Below are 20,530 nucleotides of genomic sequence, written 5' to 3' on the forward strand. Positions count from 1 at the left end.
CTCGTCCTGTGTGCGAGCAGTCCCTATATCTGGGAGAAGGAAGAGGAAGACGAGGGCTCGGAAACCCAAGCACCACTGCCACCTGTCTACAGCGTCATGCCATACCAAGGGAAAATGGCCGCCACGTCACGGACTACCAAAACATGGCCGCTGGTCGAAGACCAAAAAAATAAAAATAGGAAAAATGCCCACCGAACGCTGCTAAATGCTGGCAGACTGACTGAGCCACACAGGAGTCTCTAACCAACCGTGCTGGGACACCCCAACAGACCCCAGGTACTGCACCTCACAAGAGCCCCCCCAGGGAACATCCACAGAGGGGGGAATGGGACCCCCAGCTTAAAGTGGTTGTAAACTCTCTCCCACAAAATGTTCACATATAAATCAGTATAAAAAACCCTAACAAACACTGCTTGTAGATATCTCCTTACTTGCTTAGTATTGTTGTAATTCTTTTTGTTCTTTAGAATGACATCATTGAGCATGCCCAGATCTCCCCTGATTTACAGCACACTCTCTATGTGCTTATCTATCTGTTATCAGGACTTCCTATGGCACATAACACTGAACTCCCAGGAGGCTGCATAATCACTCAGAGCTTCCTCCTACACCAGGGGTTGACAAATTTGCTTGGAATCTAGGAGCCAGCTAAAAAAGTTAGGAGCCAGGTCCGTGACGGCGATCTGGACCTGTCCCTGGCCCGACATGGAGATGAGTGAGGGGAAGATAGCCGCCCCCCCACCTGTCTCCAAGTCATTGCCCATAGCTCTTAGAGGGACATTTTATTTATTTTATTTTTTTCAAATGACAATTTTTTTTTAAATTGCATTTTAGTGTAAATATGAGATGTGAGGTCGCGCTGACCCCAGATCTCATATATAAGAGGACCTGTCATGCTTTTTTCTATTATAAGGGATTTTTACATTCCTTGTAATAGGAATAAAAGTGACAGATTTTTTTTTTGTAAAGAACAGTGAAAAAAAAAAAATAATTAAAGTTAAAATGAGATTTTTTTTTTTTTTTTTTAAAAGCACCCTGTCCTGCCAAGCTTGCGTGGCGAAGCGAATGCATAGGAAAGCGGTGTTCAAACCACACATGTGAGGTATCGCTGCGATCGGAAGAGTGAGAGCCCCAGACCTCCTCTGCAACTTAAAACGTTCAACCTGTAGAATTTTTTTTTAAACGTCGCCTATGGAGATTTTAAAGGGTAAAAATTTGTTACCATTCCATGAGCGGCCGCAATTTTGAAGCATGACATGTTGGGTATCGATTTACTCGGCGTAACATTATCTTTCACAATATAAAAAAAAATTGGGCTAACTTTACTGTTGTCTTATTTTTTTAATTAAATAAATTATTTTTCCCCAAATAAGTGCGCTTGTAAGTCCGCTGTGCAAATACGGTGTGACAGACAATATTGCAACGACCACCATTTTATTCTCTAGGGTGTTAGAATAAAAAACATATCATGATTTCTAAGTAAAGGGAAGGAGATAGGCTGGCAGGCAGGGGAAGCTCCATTAGCATTACTGGTTGTCATTCCAATGGCCACCACAAGAGGGCGCCAGATTCCAGAAGGAACCATAGGATCGCAGAAGGCCTCAAACCGGGGGGGCTCAATTACCGGTCGCCGGTGGCGCGGCCGGACGCGATCAGGCCGGGGGGAGGGGGTCCACGGAGACAGGATACCCCCAGCGGTACTGCGCCAGGTCGCTAAATCTAGTCGCAAACGCGACCTGCCGCCCGGGTTTTGTCGAGCCCTGTCCTACACACCATGTAACATCACATGCAAAGTAAAGCAGGGCATGGGACAGCATTACTGCAGTCTTATCAGCTGAAGCTGATAGGACTCACAGACACTAGATAATCAGCACAAGTAAATACTACGAAATAAAACAAGTCAGCTATGACCAGGGAAGCAGGGTTGCCATAGAAACGTTGGATTGAGAAGGAGGCTTGGTTAACAGTACGGGAAGTGCTCAATGTAAGGGCAGAAATACACTCCACTATGGATTCCGAAAACAATACTCAAGATGGCGTTGCTTTACCCCTGGAAAAACTTTTTTTTTAAGTTTCTTTAAACAGTAAAATGCAATTTGTGCTGGATTACAGTGGCTATAGTTTGATAATTACTTATTAGAAAGGACTAAATGAAAAGAAGCATCAGAGTGGGAGAGTTTACTACTATAACTGAGGGATTAGGATGGGAGGAGGGATTATCCTTTGAGGGTACCTGAGCCCATCTCACCCAAAGGAGGAGAGGGGGATTGTGCCCTCCCTATAACCCCTTACACTACTGGGAGTACCTCAGTTTTGCAGCCGAGCAATAGACATGTATACCAAAGAAGGGGAGGGACCTCTGTGCCATTGATGTACTTCAAAAGAAAAGGATTTTTACAGGTAAGCCGTAATAAAAATTCTATTTTCTTATCATACATCACAGGACACAGAGCCATAGTTACTATGTGGGATGTCCCATAGCAATGGCAACTGAAGGGAGGGAGACAACAAAAAAATAGGGTATTGTGAGACTAGAGGACTCATACTGCAGCACACTGTGCCTGCAATATCCTCATGGCCTTTTACATCGATTTGATAGAATCTAGTAAATGTATGGATTGAAGACCAAGTTGGGGCCTTGCAGATCTAAGCCATGGAGGCCTGGTGTTGCACCGCCCAAGAAGCATCAATAGCCCTGGTGGAGTGCGCTTTAACTTAAAAAGGAGGAATATATAGTTTTAGTCCGCTACCTGGCGAAAACACCCTAAGTCAATGGCACTACATCCCAAAGATAAGATGATATGTAGGAATGAGAAGAGAATAGGGGATTTTAACAGTGCAGGGATATTCATTTTTAATGCCAATCAAAAGAAAATAGGATTTTTGTACTCACCGTAAAATCCTTTTCTCTGAAGTTCACCGACCGACACAGCTCCCAACGGCTGTTTCTGAAGCACTGATAGCACCAGGTTCAGATCCCAGGGGGGTAACAGTGGAAGCACCGGAGGAACTACATGCCAGACCCCTTGAATAAGAGAATGAGATGCCAGAGGTCGTTGGAAAAAGACAGCCAAGGCTGTTATTTGTCCCTTAATGGTGCTTAAAGCCATTTTCTGGTCTACTCCTTGCTGTAAAAACAGCAGGATCCTGGAAACTGAATAATTGCACGGATGCCACCCTTCACACACATGGAGATGTAGGCCTTCCAGGTACAATGGTATATCTTCCGAGAAGATTACCGTGCTCTCCACATAGTTGAAATCACCGAATCCAACAGGCCTCGATCCCTTAGCACCTAGCTCTCAACAGCCATGCCGTTAAAGCCAGCGATGGTAAAGCTGGATGGAGAATCGGATCTTGACACAGAAGGTCCTCTCGTAATGGTAGTCGCCAGGGAGTGTCTGCAACCAGGTGCACTAAGTCGGTGTACCAGGGGCTGCAAGGCCAATCTGGGGAAATCAGTATTACTGGAATCGCCTCGGTCTCCACTCTGCGGAGCAGATGTGGTAGTCTCTTTAGCAGAGGAAAGGTGTAGCTCAGGCTATACTGACCTCAGAGCCACCAGCGCGTCTCCCCAAGGATCCCTTGTCCTGGATACGAATCTCTGCACCTTCCGATTGAGACGGGAAGCCAGGAGATCCACGTCTGGTGTGCCCCATCGCAGGCACAGTAGCCTGAATACCTCCGGATGCAATGCCCATTCTCCTGGGTCCAGCATCTGGCGACTTAGGTAGTCCGCCTGCCAGATTTCCACTCCCGGGATGTAAATGGCTGATATGGTCGGTACATGTCGCTCTGCCCACTGAAGGATGCGAGTGACCTCCCGTGCTGCAGCCGAGCTTCTTGTTCCTCCTTGATGGTTGACATATGCCACTGCCGTGGCGTTGTCTGACTGGATCCTGATTTGACGCCCTCTTAGTCTCAGCGACCACGTGGAGAGGCATAGCCTGATCACTCAGAGCTCGAGCACATTGGTCGGGGAAGGAATCCAAGTTGCTGATGAGAGGCCCTGGGTCAACTATACTCCCAGTACTCCACCCCAGCCGGTCAGGCTGGCGTCCATTGTGATCACGGTCCAATGCAGAGGTAGGAACGACTTCCTAGGCCGAAGTGCCGAGGATCTTAGCCACCAGAGCAGGGATAACAGAGTTGTCCAGGACTCACATGCAGAAGCGCAGCAACAACCACCTGCGGTTCATCAATAGTTTTACCATGGCTCTAAGTCTGCAGTTTGTCTGAAAGGAGAAACACTCTCTCAAAGAGGCCGCACAAAGGCTATTCTCTAAGGGTCTCAGGAATCCTCCGATACCCCCACTGATGGATCTGGGGGAACCTGAACCACCAAAGGGAGACTTGGATGACACGCCACATGTGTTTGCAGCCTCTGAGGCCTCTACTCATTTGAGTACCCTTAACACACAATCCCAGGCCTCTCAGGTGACTGAACATGAGGCCAGCATAGGTCCCGAGCCTACACTGAGACATATTTGCAGCAGTCACTACATGTAACACCTCTATAGCTGATCTTAAAGGGGTAGTAAAGGGCATGAAACTATAAATGGCTCCGGTGAGACAGGACATGGAGAAGCTGCAGGAGCGAATGGCTGCAGTGGAGGGTAAAATAAGCACATTGGAGGATGAATGTCAACCCCTGCAAAGAGATATGAAATATGTCCACTCCATGGCATCTGCATCCTCTGCGTGATTGGAGGATATGGAGAACCATCTCCGTCAGAATAATGTGCGTGCAGTATTTTTGTTTCGTTTTTTACCTACAGGTAAGCCTTATTATAGCCTTTCCTGTAGGTAAAAGTTATAAAAATGACTATACAACCACTTTAACTGGAGACAGGGGTGCCAGAAGAGCTGAGTCTCTTAAAGTGGATAATGCCAAAATCTCCGTTCCCCAATTTCTCGGCTGAGATTTAGAGACAGAGAGGGCAAAATTTCTGGATATTAAAATATTTCATGCTGTACCCTGCAAAGCTGAAGGACAGCTAAAGAAACATCACACTTCTTTGAAAATCCTACAGCTGCAATGCAATGGCTGGACAGAGGAGTGCAGTCTGGCGCACAGACCAGATGGATGCGAGAGAAGAAACACCTCTGACAAATTTAATCAGTTTAGCCTATATGTTGCTGCTTTGCAGAGTGGACTTTGTTCTGTTAAATTTTGGCGAGACTTTCCCTATATGTCCCTATATAAGTCGCCGCACGCCGCGTCCCTGTCATTGTGAGCGGAGACAGCGACGAGGCAACAGACAGAAGATGGCGGCAGCGGCGACGACAGAAGACGGCGGCAGCCGCTTGTAAAAGAGCTAGAAGGTGGCGCGGTGGCCCAGCAAGAAGAACCGAACAGGGGGACAAGACCCCCAAAGTCGGAAGAAGAGGGCGGCGAAAAAGAATGCCGGGCTCCTCCGCTAGTAAAAGAGCTAGCAGAAGATAGCTAAGGAGTCTGGCGAGAAGACCCCCGAAGACGGAAGGCCCCCGGAGCTGTGCAATAAACTATTTTAACCCTTGTGTGTTGTGTTTTTTTTGTACATTTTTTTTCACAGGTGAATGGGTAGGGGTACATTCAGAGCTCATTCTCTGATTGGCCACGGTAAAAGTCGCCTGGCCTGGGGTGACTTAAAGTCGTGTTGCAAGTCGCCCCCAAGTTGCCTCCAAAAGTCGGGTTGAAAGTCGTGTCGCCCCTGTGTGAACCGGCTCTTAAACACTGGAGGCATTTTTCAGGCGCTACACCGAGTGGCTTTCACACTGGGGAGCTACGTTGGCAGGGCGTCACAAAGTCCTGCAAACAGCTTCTTTGCAGCAGTGTAGGATCGGTGGATACAACAATGGGGCAGCTCTGCTACACTGACAGCAAAGGGCCACGGCAGCAGAGTTTTGCGGGTGGATTTAACACTTTTTCGGGGCGCTAGCAGGGGTTAAAACCGCCCCGCTAGGGGCCGAATAGCTCCACTTTACCACCGACCCCTGGGAGCTTTCATCGTAAAAGCACTCTAAAGGTTTAATTCTCCTCTTGGAATATTAGGGGGATGAGTAATGCAAATAAGCGTGGGGCCATATTATACTATTTTATCCACAAAAAGAAAAAACAGTGTGCCTCCAGGAAATGCACTCATGACCGGACACTGTACACCTGCTGCGATCCCGAAAATGTCTCACACATACACGCTAATCACTCCTCATTTTCTAGGGGTGTCAGTGTACTAATATTCCGTGATGTGCAGTTTGTCTTGAGCAGCAGGTGGACAGAGAGGGACACTATATTTTCCTATTTTTGCAAGTTGAAAGGGTTTATATGTATTATGGCAGCTATACATGTCCCACCGCCCTTTTCCCCATCCCTGCTCAAGAAACTAGTACAATTTATGGCATTACATCCCAGGATCCCTGTACTGGCACTTGGAGATTTTAATAATGTCCTAATCCCATACAGACTGGCTGCACGTCTGGGTAATGCTCCCCATTAAACTAGCAGAACTCCATTTGCTACTCTGGTCAGTGAGTTGGGGCTGAAAGATTTGTGTGCTAATGTAAAAGGCTACTCCTGCCCTTCAGGCTCACATGGAGGTCTATCTAGGTTAGATATGGGATTGAGGAACCAGGCTCCGCTCCCCTATGTAATGGACTCAGCCTATAAACCTAGATTGATCTCGGAGCACTTGCCCTTCTGGGTATGCTTAGATATAGCAGATAGGCCCTCCCACCCACTGTGCCGAGTGAACCCACTTTGGTTGACGTTGTTTGCAGATCAAGATACTATACCAACAGCTCTAACTGACTTTCTGCAGATTTAACAAACATTCCTCTAGTAAGGCTAGAATATGGGATACCCTGAAGGCATACCTTACGGGGCTTCTAATAAGGTAAATTACGGGCATCAAGTGCAGATCACGAGAGTGGAAAGATACAGTCCACTCCGAGCTGCTGCGTAAAGAAGCAGCATATGTAACCGGCCCCTCTCCAATCACTCATGCTAGTTGGGTGGAGGCTCAGTCTCTGTATAATACAGTGGTAATGTCAGCAGCTGAAAAAAGGATATTTCCTCCAACAGACCTACTTTGAAGAAGTGGAGAATTATAGGGCACCTACTAGCTATGGTTGCAAAAGCTCAACAGGAAGACAGCAATATTACTGCCATTACATCTCCAAACGGGGTAATATGTACAACCAGGGAGAATATTTTAGGTATATTTCAGCAATTTTACACTGAACTGTAATCCCTCCAGGACAGACGAATCACCTGATGCTCCAACAGACCTGTTGCAGGACTGCACCTTCCCCCAGTTATCTGAAGGGGAGCGGGAAGCTCTGGATTCTCCCATCACACCGGAGGAGCCGAGAGGCCATGGCCACAGCCCTTAGACACAAATCACCAGATTCCGATAGCCACCCTGTGGAGGTGCACGTTAAATAAGGGAATACCCTTCTCTCCCACCGCTGCTCTGGGCCCTTTGCAAGGCAGCAGATACAGGTAAACTCCCAGATTCCATGCAGAAGGCCATAATAGTAGTGCTCCCCAAGCCAGGGAAGTTTAAACTTATCCCAGACTCATACTGTCCTATATCCCTCTTGAATAAGGATGTCAAGCTACTTACCCATGTATCAGCCAACAGACTTTCTAAAATCATTAGCAGATTGATCCTTGATCAGTCGTGTTTTAATCCCGCTCGATCTACAGCAGATAATATAAGACGCTTGTTTTTAAAACTTCAGATATCTGTGGATAATCAGTACTTATGCCCACGGACCCGCTGACAGAACCACTCCCAGACAGCGCATCCCAGATCACCCTAGTTGACTCCTTTAAATACCTGGGGGTAGTAGTATTCACGGACCTAACAAAATACCTGTCACGGAACCTAGCTCCCCTATTGGATAGACAGAAGATCAAAGGCAATAGTTGGTGTAAACTGCCGTTGCCGGTGGTGGGGCATGTAAACTTAATAAAGATGGTGTGGGCTCCACAGCTCATATATAACTATCACAATTTGCCCATTTGGATCTTGAGGAAGTGGTTTAAGCGTATTAACATCCAATTTTGAGATCTGATATGGAGACGACAACAGGCCCGGAAAAGTCTGAATACTCTAGTATGGCAGGGATCGGGGGGGGCCTGGAGGTCCCTCATTTAAAAATATTTTTTGGCTTCCAAGCTGCAAAAGCTTGCAGGCTGGGGGACAACATGGCCTCAGCTGGTATCATGGACTAGTCCTGAATTAATGGCTATATCACATTTGGAATTGGATCTCCTGGGCATCCTCCTTTTCTACAGTGGATCGGCTTAGACAAGGAGGTGTGGAAAGTGGAAGTGTGGAAAACTAAAAAAGCGCTATCCCCATCGGGCCCCATGGAGTTTACATCACTGTGGCATAACCCTAACTTTGTGGACAAAAATATAGGTAAAGATCAGATCCAAACTAAGAATAATATGATACCAACATCCCTAAATTATAGGATTATGAAAAATTGGAGATATGGGACTTTAAAGGTACAAAATATTAGAAAACGACTCCAGTTTACTATATAAGACAATTTATTTAAGAAATTCATAAAAAGTAGTGGTGTTCATTGTCCTAGGTATATACAAACAGCCTATCACCGACAAAAATACTGTAATCAAATACATATTGATATCACGTCCAAATCTTTTCGACATGTTTCTCCGGTGTGGCTTCAGGAAACAATAGTATTTTTGTACTCATTGTAAAATCCTTCTCTGTGATTCACCGACCGAAACAGCCATTGGGTTGTTTGCTCTAATACTAGGAGATACTAGGCATTAGTTGTAACACAACACTCAGAAATCTTTAGTTCCGCCCAGGGGGTGGTCCCTTGGGCAACAACCCTCCAGCCTGCCAGGCAGACCTCAGTATGTCAACAAGCAGTATAACAAAGATAAAGAGGGGCAGGTGCTGTGTCGGTCGGTGAATTACAGAGAAAAGGATTTTACGGCGAGTACAAAAATCCTATTTTATCTTATATTCACTGACTGACACAGTTCCTCTCTTAGCCATTGGGACATCCCCAAGCAGTGCCAAACGAAGGGTGGGAAAACCGCATAGAAACTTCATCCACCATGGCAAGTGGGAACTAGTGAAACTTTACCCACAAAAAAAAAAGTGCGTGGAAAAGACCACCACAAAAAAACAGGGTACCCTCAATAGGAGTGACTTCCCATAACCGCATCAAAAACTGTACTGTGTTTAAAAAAAAAAAAAAAAAGGGAATTATATATTGCATATTCAATTGCAACTATACAGTCACCTGCAAAACTTTGTGGCCAAAACAGGCATCAGCCGATGCACTGACGTCTACCTTGTAGAACTTGGTAAACGTGTGGACAGACGACCAGGTCACCGCTTTACACGCCTGAGCGACAGGCGCTTGGTGTCAAAAGGCCCAAGACGTTCCGATTGCCCTTGTAGAGTGGGTCGTGACCGGAAAGGGGGGCACCTGTCCCTTCAAGGCGTAGGCTTGTACTACAATCTGATCTACCTGGAAATGGTGGCTGACGAGACCACCATGCCTTTCTTGGGACCAGCCACTGAAACAAACAGTGAGTCCGACTTCCGAAAGGGAGCAGTGGCAGACAAATACACCTTCAGAGCCCGAACCACATCCAAAGCATGAAGGGCCAACTCCTTAGGGTGCTTTGGCTTAGGACACAGATGGTAATACAATGTCCTCATTGATATGAAAAGCCAAGACCACCTTCGGTAGAAAAGACTGTTGTGGACGAAAACACCACCTTATCCTTGTGGATAACCAGACAGGGTGACTTGCAAGATAAGGCCACCAGTTCCGAAACTCTCCTGGCCGATGTGAAGGCCACTAGAAAAACCACTTTCTGGGAAAGAGTCAACAGGGGAATCTCCCTGATATTTTCAAAAGGCTTGAAGCGGCGATAACAGGTTCAAATCCCATGGGGGCAACGGTGGACGCACCGGAGGGACTACATGTCGTTCCCCCTGAAGTGAGACGCCAGGGGTCGCTGAAAAAAAAAAAAAGAAGCCAGCCAAGCCTGAAATTTGCCCCTTAATGGTGCTTAACACCAATTTCTGGTCTACTACTTGCTGAAGACAGCAGGATCCTGGATATAGAAAAGGAGTGTGGATGCCATCCTTTCTCCTCATACATGGAGATGTAGGCTTTCCAGATACAATGGTATATCATCCAGGAAGAAGATTTTCATGCCCTCAACATAGTTGGGGTCACAGACCCCGGTTCCTCAACACCTGGCTCTCAATAGCCATGCCATTAAAGCCAGCAATGGTAAAGCAGGATGCTTCGGACCTTAAGACAGAAGGTCCTCTCGCAATGGCAGTCGCCAGGGAGCGTCTGCCACCAGACGCACCAGGTCTGCATACCAAGGATGCTGAGGCCAATCTGGGGCAACCAGTATTACTGGGATCCCCTCGGCTTGCACTCTGCGAGCAGACGTGGTCACAGTTTCAGTGGAGGAAAGCCGTAGATCAGCTGGTACTGATCCCACGGAGCCACCAGCACGCCTGACGTGTCTGCCCACAGATCTCTTGGCACCTTCTGATTGTGACGGGAGGCAAGAAGATCCACGTCTGGTGTGCCCCACTTCAGGCACAGGAACCTGAATATCTCTGGATGCAACGCCCATTCTCCTGGGTCCAGCATCTGGCGACTCAGATAGTCCGCCTGCCAGTTCTCCACTCCCGGGATGTAAATGGCTGACAGAGCCACTACGTGTTGCTCTGCCCACCGAAGTATGTGAGTGACCTCCCATGCAGCGGCTGAGCTTCTTGTTCCCCCTTGGTGATTGACGTATGCCACAACCGTGGCGTTGTCTGACTGGATCCTGATCGGACACCCCTGAATTCTCATCGACCACGTGGAGAGGCATAGCCTGCTTGCTCTCAACTCGAGCAGATTGATCAGCAACTTGGATTCTGCCATTGACCAGAGGCCCTGAGCCGACTGAACCCCCATCACTCCACCCCAGCTGGATAGGCTGGCGTCCGTTGTGATCATTGTCCACTTCAAAGGCAGGAATGATTTCCCAGACTGAATGACCGGGGACCTCAGCCCCCAGATCAGTGAGTCTCCGACTGACTAGCTCACCTGGATCGGACGATCCAGGGACAACTGAGATTTGTCCCATTTTATGAAAATCTCCTTCTGCAGGACTCTGGTGTGGAACTGGGCATAAGTTACTGCCTCGAAGGAGGCTACCATGAGACCCAGGACTCGCATGCAAAAGAGGATCGACGACCACTTGCAGTTCATAAGCAGTTTTACCGTGGATCTGAGTCTGCAATTTGTCTGAAGGGAAAAAACTCTAGCTTCCATGGAGTCCAGCAGCAAGCCTAGGTACTCCAGATGCTGGGTCGGTACAATTAGCGCCTTCTTTAGGTTCAACAATCACCCAAATTCTTGCAGGGTCTGCATGGTGATCGCCACATCCTCCTCTAATTCTGAGGCGGAAGATGCCCTCAGGAGGAGATCTAAGTATCCCACAATCACGATCCCACATTGCCGCAGCAACAGTGAAACTAGAGCCAATATCTTGGTAAAGACTCGGGGGGTGGGGGGTGGGGGGCTGATGGCAGACCAAAAGGAAGAGCCACAAACTGGTAGTGGGCTTCCCCAACTGAAAACTGCAGACATTTTTGATGCTGAAGGCATATGGGTATGTCCAGGTACGCATCCTGGATGTCTAAGGATGCCAGGGAGTCCCCTTGATGGAGTGCAGCAACTACTGAGCGAACTGATTCCAATCTGAACCTCTGCACTTTTACAAACTGATTGCGGGCTTTTAGGTCCAAGATTGGACGTAGCCCTTCTTTCTTGGGAACTATAAAAAAAGATTTGAGTAGAATCCCTGGAAACGTTCCGATTCCGGGAACACGCACCCCACAATTCAGTGGGTCCCTTACTGCCCCCCCAAGAGGGCCTCCCGGCAAGCCGGGGATACGGGTATGCTGGAGGGGAAGATTCTGTTTGGCGGCCAAGAGAGAAACTATCTTGTAGCCTGTGGAAATCAGATCGCAGACCTATTAGTCGAATAACCGAGAGGACCACCGGGCTGCAAACTCCTGAAGGAGGACCCCCCACCCGAGACATGGGTGGGGGCAAACCTTCATGCGGTAGCACTTTTATTCGCAGGCTTGCAGTTCCAGGGACGTTTTTGTTCATCCGTGGTCATCTTGTCGGGCAGGGGACGTTTTGTCGAAGCTCCGGGTGGACTAAAGCCGTTTGAGAGTGTAAAAAGAAGGCCCTGCCTACGGCGTGGCTCCTTAGCCTTCCTAGCCTCAACATCAACAAAACTTCAGACACCTTCCAAGGGCATGAAGAACAGGACCCAGGACACCGCTAGCCAACGCAACCCCCCCCCCCCACCAGGCAAAAGCCCCCGCATAGGCACACACACACCACTCAGCAGCCACATGCAGCATCTCCCCAGGGGTAGGGACAGGGGAGAGAAGAGAGAAGAGCGGGAGCTGAGGGACCCCCGAATCGACCTCCCAGGGAATGCCCAACTGCTCAGCCCTGCGGAGGCAGGGAGAGCTGTACTAACCAGTCCTGAAGAGCTGGGAGACATTCCATCATAGACCCACTCATTGATCAGTACAGGGCGGCTGCTGGCCCGGCATACTGTGATGCAGACATCAGTAGCCCAGTCATATGTATGGCCCGGAGCATAAAAGCTCACGACCACCTCTGGAGCTGAGGTTTTGTCGTGGCCTGCCGAGTGCATAGCTGCGGCCTGCACACGCTCGATGGCCGGACTGGGGAGAATACAAGGATAAGGGTATCTAGCCTTCACTAAGCCGACTGTTGATAGTAGATCACAGGTTAATTCATCTTGCGCAAAAAGTCACACTTCTGCATAAAAAACACGTATCGATGGGCCCGCGGGGTTCCTAGGTCCTTCTTCATAAAGCAAAATAAAACGGAGATCTGCCTGGCAGGATGGAGGGTTGTTGCCCAAGGGACCGCCCCTTGGGCGGAACTAAGTTCTGAGTGTCGTGTTACAACTAATGCCTAGTATCTCCTAGTAATAGGGCAAACAACCCAATGGCTAAGAGAGGAGCTGTGTAGGTTGGTGAGTATAAGAGAAAAGGTATAATATTGATTCAACTAAAACTAAAATATCAGGTACGTACTGCTGTGGCAGATGTAACTTCTGCCGCTTCATGTAGGAAGGAAGAAACATTGTGCTTCCTGACAATAATTCATGGACCCCCAAACACAGGGCCAATTGTCAGTCAATTGGTTCAGTCTACATAACGAAGCGCTCCTGCGGAGCTTTCTAGTTGGGCAAGACAAAGCATCCCCCTCTACTGCAGAGTAAGGGATCATTTGTCCCCAATTTTGAAACCTAAAATGGAGGCACCCATAAGCCGCCATGTAGGATTATATCATATCTTTAATCTTAAATCCATTGGTTTCTTTAGCTTGGAACTTCTACCCCAACATGGTCGTGTCTGGGATATTGAAAATAAATTGTTGCAGCTAGAGACCAGATGGATTTACTCATTACAAGCGACCTGGTACCTGGGACTGAATGAGGGAATTCGATACAAGCCATTTTTATAATGGTGATAGGTCCTTGCTTATTTCGCATTTTTTGTTTCATAAATTTTTCATTTTTTTTATCATCTTTAGGTCCTATATTGTCTCCTCTCCTTTGTTACCCATTCGGAATTTTTGGAAACCGAGAGTTGCATTCAAGTATGGAATTTAAATGGTAGTCCTTTTTCATTCTTTTCTGTATTTATAAATAGGTACAGGCTAGACAAATCACTACCTTTTTGTTGATTGGCTTGCTGTTTCCTCGTGCTCTGTGGGCTTTTACCGCTATTGGTCTTGAGGGACCGCGGGCCTGGTGTCATATATAGGAGCATCAGCATTAAGGTGAGAGGCTCATTTTGGAGCCTTTACATGGGACAGGTAAGTAAAGCCCCAAGTTCAATATCTCTATATCTTTTAGGCCGCGTACACACGGGCGGACTGTTCGTCCAACTTTGTCCGCTGAACAGTGTTTCAGCTGACAGTCCGCTCGTGTGTGGGCTTCAGCGGACAGTTTCAGCGGACAGTCTGACGAACAAAGTTTTTCGGAATTTCCGTAAGACTGTCCGCTGAAACTTGGTTTGAGCGAACAGTCCGCTCGTGTGTAGGCTTGTTCGGCAAACTAAGTCTCGCGCATGCTCAGAAAGAATTTACACGGCGAAGGTTGCATTGCAGTGTATCGGACGCCGAATTTCTCATCCCGTCGTACGTGCCGTTCACGTCATCGCGCAAGTTTTCAGCGGACTGTTCGTTCGTCGTGTGTGGTCAAGTCCGCTCATGCTAATTTTGAGCGGACTGTTTGTCAAACTGTTTGACGAACAAAGTTGGGCGAACAGTCCGCCCGTGTGTACGCGGCCTTAGACTTTACCAGATTGGTGAAATCTTCAAGACACATCAATATATGCTAATACAGTGTCTCCTTGTATCATCTGCCTGAGCTCCCAGCTTTTGTGTTTTCAATATAGCAAGGAGAGGGAGTAACTATGGTTTAACTATGGTTTTTGGAGCCTGCTTTGGACGACCCCCCCCCCCCCATAATAAATTATATATATATATATATATATATATATATATATATATATATATATATATATATATATATATATATATATATATATATACACATATATATATATACACATATATACATACATATATATATATATATATATACACACATACATACATACATATATACACACACATATACACACACACAAAATTGATAAATATTTAATATATATTTGCAGGCGTTTCTGTGCACCTCTTGAAATCAGTTTTACTATATCTCTCTCTCTCTACGGGTGATCTGGCCCTCCATGGACTGGAGTTGGCTGTAGGGCTGTCAGCTATCTAGTAGGATTTCCCAATGGAACATACTCCCACGGCCCATTTTTTGAGGTAGGGTGATTGATTGTGGGTTTTTCCAAGAGGGGGCGCTCATTTGATCCATGAAAGGTTTACAACCACGTGTGTGCATCATTGTATTTTTTGAAGTTGTAGTTATTTTTGTATATTAATACGGTTTTATTTCTTTTCTATATACACCTAGAGCTGAATGAAATGTGTTCCTCTATATTTGCTAAATATTTACATCCTTTTTCCTGAAGAAGCCACACCAGCAAAGCATGACAAAATATTTGGACGCGATATCAATATGTATTTGATTACAGTATTTCTTTGTCAGTGATAGGCTGTGTGTATATACCTATGACAATGAACACTGTACTCTTTACTTTTTATGAATTTCTTAAATAATTTAGGTGTCTTATATAGTAGACTGGAGAAGTTTTCTAATTGGTACCTTTACCCATATCTCCAATTTTTCCCTACCCTAACTGTGGAATTAAACTACAGAGGTTCTCCCTATGAAAAAGGCAAGGGGTACGGTTCCTCCCCCAACTGTATTCTGGTGGTACCCTAAAAGCTTTCGAGCAATTACACAATGAATTCATGCTCTCCGACAGAAAGTTCTATCAATATCTCTAAATTTGGCAGTTCTATCAATATCTCCAACTACAGGCCCAGGAACAAGTGTCACCTCTGTCCATATCTTCTTCCCTAATGATACAAGATCTCATCCAGGCCATTTCCCGCAGGGGATTGATCTCCAACAAATATTCTGTACTAATGTCAACCATCTAAAATGCCTATTTACTTAAAATTAGGTCCTTATGGGTTGCGGGAGATGGACAATGACCAATGGGATATGGCATTGGCATCCCTCCCAGTAATTTCAGTTTCTGCCTTTCAGAAACTCACAGCTTTATTCTCCATAGGGCCTACCGTACGCCAAATTGCTTGCATGGGGCAGACAAGACTCCTTTGTGTAAAAAAGTGTGTAGTCCATACATGTGACTTCATTCATATGACCTGGAGATGCCCCAAGCTAGCGAGATACTGGACTGAGGTTGTTTGATCCATTTCCGAAGTAGCCCAGCCCCCTATTCTCTCTTTACCCCACTGGTATGCCTGCTGGGGGCAATAGATAAGGAGATGTAGCCTAGTAGTATTTATCTTATGGTTTCAAGATCATTGTATTTAGCCAGGAAGATATTTGCAACATTATGGCTGTCTCATGCAGCGCCTACCAAAGCCCAATGGTTACAGAATGTCAACACCATCCTCCTCAGAGCAACTAGCATATCGTCCCCACAATGCGGCTAGGAAGTTTGCTCTTATCAGCACTGGTTGGAGAATACTTCTGTGGCCCCAGCACAGTTAATAGAGATAGACTCCTGCTATTGTAAGCCCTATGGGAAATACCGTAGATGGCTACCTGAGTTTAGGGCATCAACCATTTGATACAGGTGTGTATTGAGGAAAGAGTTACCCTAAAAAGCCCACTTATAAACTTAGGTGGACTTTCTGGATCACTCACCTTATAACTGCTTCGTAGTTGGCTCCAGGGGCGGGGGAAGAGGAAAGGAAACCGCATGTATTTGACATTATGTTTTATATGCCGCTCTCCTCGATGTGCATCTCATTGAGTGTATTCATACAATGAAAGGAAAAAAAAGAAAAAAAAAAAGAAAGAAAAAGAAAAAAGAAAAAAGAAAAAGAAGAAAAAAAAAGAAAAAGAAAAAAAGAAAAAGAAAGCTTCCGCATACCAAGATAATGGCCTAAATCCCAACTCCACAACCAGATCCTTTTTCAGATTTAAGTGAATGCTGAATCCCTTGTAATCTTAAAACTTGAGACTAAAGTCCAACTACAAACAAGTGGCCACTGTCCACCCACCCACGACCGGTCATTGCAGCAGGAGCACTGGAAGTGCGGTGTATGTCATACAAATACAAAGATTTCCAAGGCACCCTGTTTTCTGTAGTCCCTAATTTCTGAGAAGAGTCTTCACAATGAAAGCACATGCATTTTTAAGGATAGGCAGATGAGCCGTCAAAAGTCCAAGGAAGATTACCCCACCCACCCCCCCCACTAAATCATCTACTTCATCCAAATCCCTGATTGTTACAAAATCAGAATAATCTGGGCATAATAAAATGAGTATGTTAGATGCAATGGAATGCCAATTATGGTTTTGACCACAGGGAATGGGGTAGAAAATGCCTTCCCTCTCTCATTTCTGATGCCCATGTTTAAAAAGCCAAAAAGTGTTAATACTTACGTATACCACGAACAGCAATCAACTGGATCTTTCAAATTGGCGCCAGTGAGCCCTGAACATGGCATAAAGTGAATATCTTTTTTAGGATTGAATCCAACTTTCTTCAAGAACGGTACAAGCTTTTCTTTACATTCTTCATATCTAAAAATTAGTGATAGAGCTTACTTTTAGCTGTGTGAAAAAAAGTTTTCAGGAAAAAATTACATCATTTATATACCAAACAAAAACTTACAGAAAACTGTGGAGGCTCTATTACAACCAGATTCCGACTATTAGATATGCCTGGTTGCTATGGGTAGAAACTCCACATTTAAAGAACAATAAATGCATTTAAAATTGCATAGGTGTTGATTATTTACTAAACGAGCTGTTCACCTAGCAAAGAAAACGTTTGTTGTAAAGTGAACTTTCACAAATAATGTCAACCTGTATTCACTTTGAATATCCAATCATTTTCTAGCTAAAAAGTAAAAAAAAAAATGTTTTCTAGTATAATTAAATATTCTAAGTGACCATAGTTTCACCAAATTTAGCAGCATTCACTTTGCTAAGTGAACCACAACTCTTAGTAAATCAACCCCACAGTAGATTGAAAACAATCTGCTTTCTTCAAAGCAACTGCTACCAAGTGAAAACAATACAAAAAAGCAAGCTCCCTGCAAACCAAAAAACACACACTAGGGGAAATTAACTGGAGCAGACAGAAGCTGATGGGCTGTCATGTACAGTTGCTCCAGATTATATCTTCAGCTAGTTCAGTTAAAGGAAAATGAAACCCTAAACTTAAAATTTTTATTTAAACATGTACCAGTATAAAATGTATGTTTTTAAGCAGTATTAAAGATGTTTTTCTTCTACTTACCTGCTCTGTGCAATAGTTTTGCACAGGGGAGCCCCAGTGGACCTTTCTGGGGTCCACTGCTGGTGCTCCTGGCTCCTCTTCAGAGAGTGCCCCCATAGGAAGCCACTTTTTTTGTGGCAGCACTCATTGGGGCTTACTCCTAAACTCCCTTGTCTGTGCCCTGCACCCCAAGCTCCCTCCTCACAGAATTTGACTGACAGCAGGGGCCAATGGCTGTCGCTGCTATCAGGCTCACTTAAGTGCTGGGGGAACACATACAGCACAGCTTTTTTTTACCGTAACGTATAGAATGAATTAAAGGATGAGTTCACTTTAGAACACCAACAGCACCAGGTTAGCTCAATGAGAACTACAAGCCGACAGCTGCAAAGAATGTTGGTACTTGTAGATCATTTATTCTCAAGGATCTGTGAATCCATAACGCAGCTGTGTGGGCAGAGCCCCACACAATTGCACTCTTTTCAAATAGTGACAGCAGGCACAAGGAGAGGCAGGGGAGGCCTGCTGCCAGAGTGTGTGGAGTTTGGCTGCAGGATGTAACTCTCCCAAAGGTGAACTTATTCTTTAAGGTATGAACCTCTAAGGCTTTAGGGGCATAAACCACTGTAAGCAGTGCTGTGGCTGTAAAAAGCAAAGGGGATCCTGCCAGTTCCCTATTCTGAGTGGCAACACTATTGTGGGTGATCTGCTTGCTTCTGTGCTGCCACTTGTTCTGCGCATGCTCTGAATGAATGTGGGAAGCTCAGGGATTTTGACCGACAAGGAAGAGAGTTTGCTGTTTATCACTGCTGTCTAAAAATAGGTGGGGGCAGGGCTCCTGTGGTGCAAGATCTATATACAATTAACATTATGTAAAACAAACCCATTAGGCAACACTGTTTTACATAATGTTCTTTACATACAAATCAGTATTTCAATCTGAGTATTTTAGGATAAGTGTAAGCCCCAAAAAAATGTAAAAATGTATCTCAATTATTCAAATATATCTAGTTGCCCCTTGCATGCAGACATCAGAATTTACTGATATTTAAAATCAGGATCTTGTTGACAAAGATACTGAGTAAAAATTGTGTGCAAAGACCTTGTGTAAAAGGCACAAACAGGTGTATCTCAAAACATTAAAATATCAAAAAGTTAATTTCAGCAAATCAATTCAAAAAGTTAAACTCATCCTATAGATTCATTTCAGAGTGATCCATTTCAGAGTGATCCATTTCAGAGTGATCCATTTCAGAGCGATCCATTTCAGAGCGATCCATTTCAGAGCGATCCATTTCAGAGCGATCCATTTCAGAGCGATCCATTTCAGAGCGATCCATTTCAGAGCGACCCATTTCAGAGCGACCCATTTCAGAGCGACCCATTTCAGAGCGACCCATTTCAGAGCGACCCATTTCAGAGCGACCCATTTCAGAGCGACCCATTTCAGAGCGACCCATTTCAGAGCGACCCATTTCAGAGCGACCCATTTCAGAGCGACCCATTTCAGAGCGACCCATTTCAGAGCGACCCATTTCAGAGCGACCCATTTCAGAGCGACCCATTTCAGAGCGACCCATTTCAGAGCGATCCATTTCAATCAGTTCCTTTTCATTGACGATTATGGCTTATAGATAGTGAAAACCCAAAATATGCATTATCTCAGAATTTTAGACTATTGTGAAAATGTTCAATACAGTAGACTCATGGTGTCACAGTCTAAAGGCCAGGTTTACACTGGTGCGACACGACACTCATCCTACCTTGGATCCGACTTTGCCCTGCGACTTGAAACAGGCACTGTTTGGTATGAATCTTGAGGGGGAACGCCACGCTAAATTTTAAATAAAAAAACAGCCTGGGTCCCCCCTCCAAGCGCATACTGGGTCCTTCGGTCCGATATAGATTTTAAGGGGAACCCCATGCCGAAAAAGAGCCATGGGGCCCCCCACAATCCATACCAGACGCTTATTTGAGCATGCAGCCCGTCCGTCAGGAAGGGGTGTAGGGACAAGCGAACTTCCCTCCCTCCTGAACCGTACCCCTCAACATGGGGGGGAGGGGTGTGCCCTGCCCCCCCCCAATGCACCTTGTCCCTATGGTGATGAAGACAAGGGCCTTCCCGACAACCCTGGACATTGGTTGTCAGCGTCTGCGGGTGGGGGCGCTTAATGGAATCTAGGAGCCCCTTTAATAAGGGGGCCACAGATCCCGCCCCCCCCCGCCCTATGTGGGTACCCATGCTCCTAGGGGGAAAAAAAAGTGTCAATAATAATAACCCCCCCCCCCAAAACACAATAGACTGCACTTTAAAGTAATTAGGCAGCTCTGGGGGTCTCTTCCGACTTCTCCTGCTCTTTTGCTAGCACTGGCCCAGTCTTCTCCATCTTCCTCCGATGTTGACACGAGGCTCTCTCCTGCTGTAATGCCGTATACAGGCATGGGGAATGGTCACTGGGTGATGCCATCCGGTGACCCCGCCCTTATGTTGTCATCACCCAAGGCATGATGGG

General features: G+C 46.0%; 1 protein-coding gene across 2 annotated transcripts in view; it reads right to left on the minus strand.

Annotated features, from left to right (window-relative positions):
* GSPT1 (G1 to S phase transition 1) overlaps nt 1-20,530 on the minus strand; it is a 577,045-nt gene that overhangs the window by 132,858 nt on the left and 423,657 nt on the right. For both annotated transcript variants that reach the window (XM_077448903.1, XM_077448901.1), the window contains one exon: nt 17,177-17,317. In XM_077448903.1, coding sequence (XP_077305029.1) covers nt 17,177-17,317 — 141 coding nt within the window. The remainder of the gene's footprint in view (nt 1-17,176; nt 17,318-20,530) is intronic.

The sequence above is a fragment of the Lithobates pipiens genome, unplaced genomic scaffold (assembly GCF_037356315.1).
Source record: "Lithobates pipiens isolate NorthernLeopardFrog02 unplaced genomic scaffold, aLitPip1_a1.2 Scaffold_22, whole genome shotgun sequence".
Classification (NCBI taxonomy): Eukaryota; Metazoa; Chordata; class Amphibia; order Anura; family Ranidae; genus Lithobates; species Lithobates pipiens.